The 12,478-nt window shown below is 40.0% G+C and overlaps 1 protein-coding gene across 1 annotated transcript in view; it reads left to right on the top strand.

Moving 5' to 3' along the window:
- col7a1 (collagen, type VII, alpha 1) overlaps window positions 1-12,478 on the top strand; it is a gene marked incomplete at both ends in the record, with an annotated part of 97,369 nt that overhangs the window by 59,068 nt on the left and 25,823 nt on the right. Inside the window, 19 exon segments of the mRNA XM_083971225.1 lie at window positions 1,540-1,620; window positions 1,730-1,765; window positions 2,393-2,464; window positions 2,648-2,692; window positions 2,947-2,982; window positions 3,164-3,199; window positions 3,592-3,696; window positions 3,785-3,850; window positions 4,533-4,568; window positions 4,660-4,695; window positions 4,789-4,836; window positions 5,663-5,698; window positions 5,994-6,110; window positions 6,200-6,409; window positions 10,719-10,754; window positions 10,850-10,894; window positions 10,999-11,115; window positions 11,844-11,915; window positions 12,068-12,112. Coding sequence (XP_083827351.1) covers window positions 1,540-1,620; window positions 1,730-1,765; window positions 2,393-2,464; window positions 2,648-2,692; window positions 2,947-2,982; window positions 3,164-3,199; window positions 3,592-3,696; window positions 3,785-3,850; window positions 4,533-4,568; window positions 4,660-4,695; window positions 4,789-4,836; window positions 5,663-5,698; window positions 5,994-6,110; window positions 6,200-6,409; window positions 10,719-10,754; window positions 10,850-10,894; window positions 10,999-11,115; window positions 11,844-11,915; window positions 12,068-12,112 — 1,275 coding nt within the window.

Below are 12,478 nucleotides of genomic sequence, written 5' to 3'. Positions count from 1 at the left end.
ATAAAATGGCAGGCATTAGGCAAGAAAACAAAAGCAAACAAGCAAACAAACAGGAAAAAAACAAAAAAACAAAACAGGACATATAATTACAAGCATCAGACTGATGCAGCCATCGCGTTGATAAATCTGACTGCTGAAAATGTAACCGTAATTTAAACGTCACGCTGCAGAAGATTTCTACTGGAGGAGGTTTCTGTCTGTGATGCGTAGCTACTGACCTATCACACTTTATGTCTGAGTCAAGTTTTCAACACGAACTTGATGAACATGTGGCTGTATACTCGTATTTATTTATATTTAACAGCAACAACATGAAGTCTGGATGGCTGCATCATATCAGTCTGATCTGTTAATACGTCCTGACTCTATGCTGGTTCAAATGTTTGTACACCTGGTCTAGAAAAAATAGAAAAAGCACGCACATCCCTAAATCTAAACGCTGGGTGCCTGACAAAATAAGTAAATGATAAGAAAAAGAAAAGGCCGCACACCAACAAAAGCTCCAGAGCAATAATTTATTATCACCCAAGGGGGGAGTGACGTTTCGGGCTCAAGACCCTTCCTCAGACTAGCACAGGTGAAAACAACGAGCCTCTAATGTACTCACAGGTCACATGATCAATCACAGTATTCAAAAACATTACATCATTACATAATTATAAAACACACAATAAGAAAAGAGAAGAAGAAAAAATGTGTGCACAAGCATGCTATGGTAACAGTAACATGACATAATCATAATCACGTATATAAAACACCATCATACAGTCATGTGATAAGTACCAGAGGCATCTTAGTTCGTTCATATCAGGTGATAAACAAGAAAAAAAGGAAAAATAGAAAAAAAAATCCACACCTGGTCTAACCTGCCGTGAATTTTTGCGTACTAATAAACGTACACCCACTTTTTAGGTGTATGCACGAAAATCTAATACGGTAACTGACAGTGTCTCCTCCTCAACACCAGGTGGAGCTACAGCATGTGTTGTTTCAGTGGGTTAATACAGACTCACTGTCCCGCTGACTTTTCTGTCACTGAGTAAATCACTGTGGATATAAATAACTCAGAGTTCTCAACTACCAGCACTGACGCATCAGACCAGATGTTTCTCTTGTGTTGGCTTCTATTCTGCACTTTGTGTCGTCTCTACTGTTGCAAGCAGCTCACATGCGTTGTCCAGTTTCAGTGAGATTAAGGTGAACACATGCAGAAGAAAACCAGTTTCCAATCACATCATCTGGGTGTTTGGTAACACTTTATAATAAGTTCACACTATTAAGCATTAGTTAAGCATTAATAAATACTGAATTAATCATTTATAACACATGAATACTCATTAGTATGTAGTGTATAAACACAGTTCACTCATCATTCATGTGTTATAAAGTGTTACTGGGTGTTTTAGTTGGATTTGGAGAAGTCCGGTATCAGTCAGACTAATGTGTTTACACCCACTTCAGTCGGATTAAGGGCGTAATTCTCTCATTTTTATCCGTCATGTAAACGTACTGTGTTGAGTGTTGAATCTCTGTGATCAGGGGGAGAGAGGAGCGTCTGGGTTGGACGGACGTCCAGGTCTGGACGGTAAACCAGGAGCTGCTGGACCAGCTGGACAGAGGGTACTGCAGCTTCTACCATCTAGTCACCAAATGATACAACACTTTGTGTTGATTGGATGGTGAATGTGTGTAACTGATGCCTTTTTGCGTGTCTGTGTGTGTGTTACAGGGGGATCCAGGGAAACAGGGGGATCCTGGGAGAGATGTGAGTTTCCTTTGACAGATGTTTTGGCTGCTCGGTCATCGTTTCATTATGAATACTGATATTTCTTCGCTTCACTAGTGAGATTTACTATAATAATCAGTTGTTTAACCCTTTGATGCACAACATGGGTCCAAAGTGACCTGACTGAGTTTTTATGTTCCATATATTTGTAATGAATTAATTTCATCATATACAGTAGTATTCCAGGTATTCCTTAATTAACTTGTTTTTGATCATCATAATACATCCTTGTTTTATTTTTTACTTTTTTTTATTTTATGTCACTAACCCTCTAATGCACAACATGGGTCCAAAATGACCCACTTTCATTTTCCATGTGATTTCATGTTAGGTGAGTGTTTCTTTGCTGTAACTGTTGAATCAATTTATTTTATGATCTTCCAAGTTTTATTTTAATATCTTGTTTTTAATCAGTACAAGGCATTATTTCCATTTTTCCATTTGAAGGGGTGTTTATACTGTATGTTGTGCTTATCTGCTGCAGAGGGCGCTGTGGAGCTTCTGGTTCAGATCCAGTTATAAATGAAGAAGATGTACAGACCGGTCTGTGATAATGAGACAAGTGTTAAAGTCAGTTTTAACTCCTTCACTGTGTCTGTTCACCAGGGTTTACCAGGACTGAGAGGGGAACAGGGCCCCCCAGGGCCGGTTGGGCCCCCAGGGACTCAAGGGCCTTCTGTGAGTGTGTACACACAGACACACAGACACACACACACACACACAGACACACACACACACACACACACACACACACACACACACACACACACACACACACACACACACACACACACTTCTTTTACACCTCAGTCTGTTCTCAGTCGGATAACTTCATGTGTCACCATCCTTGTTGTGTTTCAGGGTAAAGCAGGTGAAGATGGAAAAGCTGGACTTCCTGGCAAAATGGTAACAACTCAGAGACTTCTCCTGCATCCTGAATATTATAAACTCTTGTTTTATTATAGTTTGTATATTTTGTGGCGTTTTGTAGTCTTTGGATATTCACTCTGTTCAGACATTAGTTTCAGGTCCTGCTGTATAATGAGCCTCTAAAGCAGAGCTACTGAACTATCTGAGAGCTGCTGCTGCTGCTGCTGCTGCTGCAGAGACAATTAGTTTGTTTCTGTGCATCCCATTATGCATTTTGCTTTGACTTACAGGGAGAGGATGGAGTGCCAGGTGAAGATGGGAGAAAGGTTTGTGTCTGTCAGATCACTTTACTCTGTTAGTCGACGATCCTGTTAAAGTGCAGCATGTTTAACAACGTATTGATTGATAACAAAGTTCACATCCTGAACATCGGAGCGCTGATTAATTATAAAGAGTGTGTCCATCACACCTGTGTTGTAACCTGACAGTGTTTTCTTTGATCTGCAGGGCGACAAAGGAGAAGCAGGAGGAGCTGGGAGAGATGTTAGTGTTTTGAATCTCTTTCATGTTATTCTTCATGTAAAGTTTTCCTCTTGTCTTTTCAGTTCATTCTGACGTCCTTGACTTTATTCACCAGCATACATCAGCTTTCCTCCTCTGTGTGTTTATTAACTGTAGCACTTGTTCTTTAGGGCCTTTGCCTGCTAGATTTTGGTTTGTCTTTGTCTGTTTGGTGTTTTCTATTATTGTTATTGTAAAGCGTCCTTGGGTGTCCTGAAATGATTATCTTTCTTTGACACTGACGTTGTTGAATCAGAAGCAGCTTTATAAATTCACCAGGCTGTAATAGTGGAGCTCAGCCTCCCAGCATGCTTTGTTCCTGTAACTCATCCTCTACTGTATCACAGAGAGAAGTAATGTGAGATGTTTTCCAGGGCCGTGACGGGCTGAAAGGAGAACGGGGCATCGCTGGGCCCTCGGGCCCCGCCGGCCCTCAGGGGCAAGCTGGGTTACCTGGCCGCATCGGACCTCCTGGAGAGGTGCATGTGATGTTCACACAGTTACAAAGGGTTATTATTAAACAGGGAATGAGAGTTTGTTGTTCCTGATGTGTGCTCTGTCCCTCAGGCGGTGTATGTGAAAGGAGCTGAAGCTGCACCGATCCCCGGCCCTCAGGGGCCTCCAGGAACTCCTGTGAGTGGCCTTTATAATGCACATCACAGTTTAACACACACACATCACTGCTTCTCCTGCAGAGGGTGTGTTGGGAATAATCAGACTCCCAAAACAAACGGTAACCCTTTAATTTACAGGCTGTTAATTATGTGATAATGTCAAGATATAGCCAAGAAATAACAATTAATTGTGTCATAATGTCTAGAAATAGCCTAGAAATAACAGTCAATTTCATAGTAATGTTGAGAAATGTAGCCAAGAAATAACGATTGATTGTGTAGAAACAGCCCAGAAATATCGGTCAGTTGCAAAAGACTTGGTGGAGAAACATTCTGGCCTTTCCCAAAAAATCATGTGTAATCTTTTACCTTTTTGAAAAACATGACATTACTATGAAACTTACCGTTATTTCTAGACTATTTCTTGACATTATCATGTGATTAACAGCCTGTAAATTAAAGGGTTACCAACAATTCTCCTGCATGTAATCGTGTGTTACTGTATGTGTTTGTGCTTTTTATATACGAGCTGATGATCTGAACTTCATGTAACAGAAACAGAAACCAACAGATCAGAATAAATATGTGTATTTAGCTCTTCTCTCTTCTTCTACGTCCATGCACATGTACTACATACATACAAGCGTCTCTACAAGTGTCTGTGGGTGTTATTTAATCCTTGTCCTTGTTCTGTCCTGCAGGGCATCCCTGGGATCCCAGGAGCTCTGGGAGTCAGAGTAAGTCTTGGTCTTGGTTTTCTTTCTCCATCTCAGTTTGGTTTAGATTCGTATCCTTGTATTTTCTCACCCTCTAACTTTGTGTGCTCAGGGAGACAGAGGTCCTCCTGGCCTTAAAGGTGATGATGTAAGTTCTTCCGTTCCTATTACAATGAAAATGTGACGCCATCAAAACATCACATTTTCCATGTTTGACACTGTGACGCTTGTTGATTGGCAGGGTGACCCAGGAGAGGACGGAGCGCCGGGCAAACCCGGGACAGCTGTGGTAATAACAAACTGACACAAAAATATAACTCGGGTGAAGGCATGTTTGACCTTTATGTAAAACAATAAGAGACTAGAATGATCTGGTTTTATTGTCAATTAATTTTAAAATGATTTGTAACATCTGACTTCTTTTTTTTTTTTTGACAGTGTCTGAAGAGCTTTAATGAGCTATTTATTCAAATGACACATAAGCCGATTAACTGACAGAAATAAATAGACAACAGAAACATTATATTTGAAGATCTATTGTAGTGTAAGAGAATGTGATGTTTTAGAAATGAGTCTGTGATAACTGAGCACTGCAAAAACTCAAAATCTTTACAAGAATATTTGAAATGTCTCATTTCTAGTCAAAACTAATCTCTTTCCACTTACATAAGACTCATCACCTAAAAATGTACTTGTTTCTTTTTAGATCATTTTCACTTGTTTCAAACAAATTTTCACTTGAAATAAGTAGAAAAATCTTGCCAGTGAAAGCAAGTTTTTTGTGCTTGTAATAAGGAAGAAAAACTTGCGCCACTATCAGATTATTTTAAGTGAAAATATGCTTGAAAGAAGTAAAAAAGTGTCTAAAAACAAGCTACTTTTTATGTGATGAGTCTTATTTTAAGTATAATGAGATTGTTTTTGACTAGAAATAGTCACTCGATTTTGAGATCCTGTGGGTTTGTTTAAGTTTTGCATTTTAACAACAGCAAGTTAGAGGATTTTCAGAGGTAGAAAGCTGTTTGGACGAACCACAGGAACTGAGCTGGACTTGTGCACTGATTTATTGTCACTATTTATTCATTTCACCTGAGCGATGTTGTGTCTCTGTGCAGGATGTACAGAAGGCTCTGGCCGGCTTCGGTATTCAGGTATGTGGGAAAATACTGCACTTTAGAAACCCAGAACCTGTTCATTTCATAAATGTTTCATTGTTGTTGTAGTTGTTTTTATAGTTTTTTGTCTTGTGTTGGTTCTTTAATCTTGTGATTTACTGTTTGGAGAGTGAAATTTAGTTGTAGATATACAATGGCAGTAAAAGAGAGAGTTTACTGTCCTGATTTACTAAATTTCCAAATGAGCATCAGACCAGAGCTCTTTGAACTGAGGAGGTAAACACCGATCACAGGCCTGAGTCCACATCTCTGTGCTCACGCCTCCACACAGATGTCTGATCTGAAAGTGGCTGTGCAGAGGAAGGACCTGGGTGTCACTCAGAAGCCCGAGAGAGGAGAGAAAGGAGACAGAGGAGAGACGGGAGTCAGAGGACCGTCCGGTGCCGATGTGAGTCATTTTTCATTTATCTACTGTTTGTTATAACATAATTCATTTCTCTTAAAAAAAACAACATCAACCTTTTCTTTGCATGTCAGGGAACCCGTGGGTTTCCAGGAGACAGGGGAGCAAAAGGGGAGCAGGGAGAGCGAGGACCAGCCGGAGCAACGGGGCCTCCTGGAAGAGCCATCGTAGAGCGAGGACCAGAGGGACCTGCAGGTCCGGCAGGAGAGTCGGGAAAACCAGGAATCCCCGGTGTACCGGGCCGAGCAGGGGAACTAGGAGAGGTTGGAAGACCTGGAGATAAGGTGAAGAGCTGGAGGTCAGGACAAGAAAACCAACAGCAAACAGGAGAATTAGTGACTCTTTTTTTTTTTTTTTTTTTTTAATTTAAAGAGGAACTAAGCAGGATTTCTCCCGTGGCTATGCTACATTACTATAATTAAAAAGCTCCGGTATTCTGTCCTCAGTGTGTGACTGTACACAAATTGACAGATAGCGAACAAGCTCCAAGAGAAACTCAGAGGCGGGAATGAAGTTGAAGGGCCTTTACTGAGGTCTTGAAACTATTTTTTTGTAAAACTGAAATGATACAGAAAAATAACAATTACTGTATTGTCACTAAACTAACGTAATACATTCACAGGAATGATAATGCAAATAGCTGTAGGCTAGTTGTAAGGACATAATTAACTAAAATGGTGAACAATACTCACAAGCGGGAGGAAAAAAGATAATAGCTGGAGCTGCAAGCAGACCGCATGTAGAAGCTATGCATTTCCTGATCATACTCAGCACAACACTGTCATGTGACTAAAATTGCCTTTCAAAATAAAAGCTTGAATTAAACGCAAGGTAATAAGTTACTTTTAAATGAGCGGAGAAAAACAATACAAATACGGGTAAAGCGCACATAGGACATGACATCCGGAGTAATTGTGATCGTTAACTACATGACTCGTGACTTATTACAGTGAGAACGGAGGCTCTCTGCCTTCACCTGGCGTCTCACGGCTGAAAACCAACCTTGTAACATCAGTAGAGTACCTTGTCGCCGCCCTGGTGTCCCAGCTCTCGTCTCTGCAGCACAGCGACACAAACGCGCTCCATAACCCGTAATCTTTTGTTTTTGACGGTTACACAAACACACGCACCGCAACATCGTATATGTTATGTAACGTTATCCACCGCTCCATTTATTGATTTTTCGCCGGCTTCATTGTAAACGGATGCACATGGGCGAGAGGAGCGTAACCGAAAAAACGGAAAAGTGACCGGACTTGCATAGTTCCCCTTTAAATTTTTGTTGTCATTGTTGTTCCAGTTCCTTTTTTTTCTCCTTATTAATAGTGCAGTGTAATTACATAACAAAACAACACGTGTAGGTGATCAACCTACCAGCAAACAAACACAAACAGCAGCAACAGCAAACTACAAACAAACACACAAAACAAAACACAGCAAACAAAACAAACAAAAAAAAGAAAGAAAGAGACTTTGGCAACGGTTTGTGCTTGTGGGTGTTCAGGGGACGAGGGTTGATCAGTGACGGGGATCAGTATTAATTCTAATAATGATATAATAATATAATATACATAGACAGTGTTGGGAAAGTTCACTTTCTACATGAACTAGTTCAAAGTTCAGTTCACAAATTTTAAAATGAATTATAGCTGCTGCGCAGCGATGGGTCGGGTCCGGGCTACTTTTGGGCAAATTTAGGCAATTCTGAGCAACAAACAGGAGAATAGGAAGACAAGACAGTTGACCTTATAATGTTCAATTTGCATCAGTTGAGGATTGAACCCACAACCTCGGGAACCAAAGACCGTTGTCTATCGCACTGAGCTAACTGACAAGTGGCAGATCAACAGTGGCTTCACAAATTGAGTAAGCCATTCACTGTCGTGTAGGCAGATTTGAAACCACAGTAAAAAGAAAAATCAGTTTTTGAGGTAAAATAATGATATTTGTCAAACATCTACTATGAGTCTAAGATGTTAGGAGCCTTCGCGCATGGACCAGTCCAAGCTATTTGTTTTTTTTTTTAATTTAGAGGTTTGCTGTGATGCCACCATTAGGACAATTGTCTTGTGTTTCATATTGAGGTCAACTGACATTTTGATCTGTCATCATCACCATCACCCTTGCTGGGTCTCGAACTCACAACCTCTGACACCAAGAACCAGCTCCTAACTCGCTGAGCTAATTGGCTGGTAGTGAGACCTGCTGTGTAGCTTCATTTATCCACTCAGGTGAGTCAGTGCCCAGGCAGCTGTTGTCAAGGCAGATTTCAGAAAGTCAGAAATTCTATTATCCAAACAAAAATCTGTTAATAGGCTACATAAATTGCATTTAGACAGCAAAACAGCTTAAGGACATGTGACATTTTGATCCGTCATCATCATCATCATCATCACCCTTGCTGGGTCTCGAACTCACAATCTCTGACACCAAGAACCAGCTCCTAACTCACTGAGCTAATTATCTGGAAGTGAGACCTGCTGTGTAGCTTCATTTATCCACTCAGGTGAGTCAGTGCCCGGGCAGCTGTTGTGATGAAATGGTCAAAATGTCAATAATTCAGTTATCTAAACAAAAATCTGATAATACATAAATTGCATCTTGACAGCATGGAAATGTTGGTGATTTGTTTTTAATGATAAGTGTTTTGCTTCATAAGAGAAAATATGATGTTTAAAAATTCCACACTCACATTGACTGCAGTTGTTCCCATGAGAGCAGAATTCAAAATGTTCTCAAAAATTCAGTTTTTGAGTTAAAATTCTGATATTTGCCAAACTTCATCAACCATGACTCCAGAATATTGTCATTTTTTTTCAGGAAGATTGAAAATGTATTTATCAAGAATTTGATGGTATATGTTTACAGTACTGTTTGCAGTCAAACGTTTTCATGTACTGTAGGCTCAATTTTTGCTTAATCAAAAATCCGAGAAACAAGTTTTGTGGAGGACAGTCTGGAGATGCTCTGTAGCAAGTTTGGTGTCAATTGAGCAAAAATTGTGGGAGGAGATACATTTTAAAAGTTTTACAGTTATTGAAAAAAACAGAGTGATGGACTTCATAATTTGTAATAAGTTTAAGTGGACAAAAGTTTCAGCAGTATTGAGGCGACATTGTGGTGAAGTTTCAACACTGTAGCATCTACCGTTGGTTTGGTAGGAATTTTTAAAGTTTTTAAATTTAAACGCTTATTGTGCCCCCCCTAGGAGGGGGGGGCACATGTCCTTGGAGTTGAGTGAATCTGGCATGGGACTGAACCTTTGTGCAAAGTTTGGTGAGTTTTCGCCCATGGGAAGTATGACTTCCTTGGAAGAAGAAAGAAAGAAAGAAGAAGAAGAAGAAGAAGAAGAAGAATTCCTAGGAATACAATAGTGTCCTGTCAGCTGCGCTGCCCGGACCCTAACTAGTTCAGTTCATAGTTCATAATTCAACATTTTGAACTAAGTTCACTGCTCCAAAACTGAACTGGTTCATAGTTCCACAGACAGCAATTGACCTATGGCTAAGCCACGCCCCCAAACACGATGAGCCAATCACAGTGCGCATAGCTAGCCCATACACTCGGACATTCTCTGCTTCCACGTCCATTGAAATGCATTGCAGTTAGTCAGTTTTCATTCGTTTTTATATGTTTTTTCTTGACATTTTAAGTTTAAAATGGTCAAACGGTGTGCATGGGGTACATGCAACTCCGACACTAGGTATCCCGAGAGGCTGGCCGACGGGGTGGATTTTTTTAACCCTTTCCCAAGCCACATCTCAACCAAGAGAAGTGTCTGCTCTGGATAAAGTTATGCAGTAGACCACAACACCAACTAAACGTGGATAAACTTAACAAGGATGTCTACATCTGTTCTAAGTTAAGTCAACAACGTATTTGAGGCAACATATTGTGAGAGATGTTTGGATGTTAGCCAGCATCACAACTAAGCATAAAGCCCGCTAGCTTAATGCTAACGTATAATGCAAAACTCCATAGACAGGCTAACAGAAATGAGCCCGTCGCTATCGGCGTTTCGCGGCAAACGGCAGCCATAGCAGTAAAGTTAAGTTAAGTTTTGGTGACTTCGAGATGATATTTAATCTTTCTGTCTCCAAAAACCATCAATTGCCTCCTGTGAAATGTCTCCTACTGTGACAACTGCCATAGCGCCGGTCACTGAATGTTGACTGTTTGTCCGAGTGACTGGAGGGGGCGGGGCTTAGCCATAGGTCAATTATTTTAGCAGTTGTAACCAGTAATTAGTTATAGTTATTAGGCTACTTTACTTTCCCCAACTGAGTTAGAACGTGATGAAAGTAATTACCAGGAAAAGTAACTATTGCGTTTATAAAATTCTCAAATATGTCAAATTATCAAAATCCATTGCCCCTGGTGGGATTAATAAAGTTGTTTGAGTTGAGTTGAGTTGAAATTACGCCAGAATGAACGCGTTCACAATAACGTTCATCAAGCGGAAATACAGTACATTCAGTTCACCTTTGCCCAAAATATGAACAAGTTCATTGAACGCATTCAGGCACAGCACTGTACATAGTATAGTATATAATATAATATGTGTGACTCTAACATGATGTCTGTGTGTCTCAGGGCGAGAGGGGAGACAAAGGAGACAAAGGAGAAGCTGTAAGTGATGACGATGATGGATTCATGTGGTCGATGTTTCATGTCTTGATTCGAGTCAAGTCGTCGCTGCAACTGAGAATCTCTGTGTGTTTTAGGGGAGAGTCGGTCTGACGGGTCCGGCCGGGCCACAGGGTCAGAAGGTCAGCTGCTCCTCATCCTCGTTACTGATGAAGCCAAACCACAGGTCACATGAAGAATGGAGGTAAAAGACGTGTGTGTGTGTGTGTGTGTGTGTGTGTATTAGGGAGCATCTGCTGACTCAGTCCTGAGTGGAGCGCCGGGGGTCCGAGGTCCTCCAGGTCTGGCCGGGCCGAAGGGAGAACCTGGTGCAGCCGGACCTCTTGGACCCAAAGGAGAACGTGTAAGACAGATAGATAGATCTTTATTCATCCTGAAGGAAATTATTCTGCCAGTTTGCTCCAAAGGAAATAAAATATAATACAAAGAGGAAATAAATGATAAAAAAGATATACACTACTAGTGCAAAAGGAACGGCCTAAACGTAATTTAAATACAGCGCTTCACAATTTGAATATAATACAATACTAAAAAAGAAAAAAGGCCTAAAAGATAATTAAAAAAATATTTATACCTACTACAGATCAAACATGATAACATATTCATATCACATGTCATGTCACACTGCAAAAACTCAAAATCTTTCCAAGAATATTTGTTTTATTTCTTGTCAAAATGTCTCATTTCTAGTCAAAACTAAACTCTTTTCACTTAAAATAAGACTCATCACCTAAAAATGAACTTGTTTTTAGATCATTTTCATTTGTTTCAAACGTATTTTCACTTGAAATAAGTAGAAAAATCTGCCAGTGAAAGCAAGTTTTTTGTGCTCGTAATAAGAAAGAAAAACTTGCCCCACTATCAGATTTTTCTACTTATTCCAAGTAAAATATATGCTTGAAAGAAGTAAAAAGTGTCTAAAAACAAGCTACTTCTTATGTGATGAGTCTTATTTTAAGTATAATGAGATTTGTTTTGACTAGAAATGACATTTTGACTAGAAATAAGACAAATATACTTGGTAAGATTTTGAGTTTTTGCAGTGCATAAACCATGTCACATGTCACACAGGGCTTTGGGGGGTCTCGAGGCGATAAAGGAGACAGAGGAGAGTCTGGAGAAAAAGGACGTGATGGCTCGTCGGTGAGCTGCCTCTCTATATTAGAATATTTTTTAAAAATCCACAGAAATAAGCACATTTACAGATCTTTAATGTTTAACTCAGGCTCTGACGAACTTGTGTAAAATTATAATGTAATAATGATGTCATAATAACATGTGGTTTGTAATTTCAGGGATCACCGGGAGAACCAGGAAAACCTGGTCTGGATGGGAAGCCGGTAAATAACAAAGTTCCTCTTTACTGATGAAAATATGTTTTCAAAATGTAAATGGAGCTGGATTTAGTGCTGAACATCTTGTGATGTGTAATGACTGTTTCTTTCAGTGTGTTTTAATGAATGCAGCCTTTTACAGTTAATGATGTGTAATAAATAATATAGTATTCTGTTGATTCATCTACTGTGAGGTGCCGTTTAAGAATAAGAGTATTAAAGGGATAGTTCAACATTTTGGCAAAATTGGCCCATTGCCATAATCCTTATAGTCATAGCAGTAGGTTTGTTACCTTTAATTGTCGGTGCAAGCTGTTTTTAGAACGGTGGAGCAGAGCCGTGAGCTGCTCAGAGCTACGCTACGGAGGCTCA

This window comes from Trachurus trachurus (genome assembly GCF_905171665.1).
Source record: "Trachurus trachurus genome assembly, chromosome: 5".
NCBI classification, from domain to species: domain Eukaryota; kingdom Metazoa; phylum Chordata; class Actinopteri; order Carangiformes; family Carangidae; genus Trachurus; species Trachurus trachurus.
This window is presented reverse-complemented; position numbering and strand designations above follow the sequence as displayed.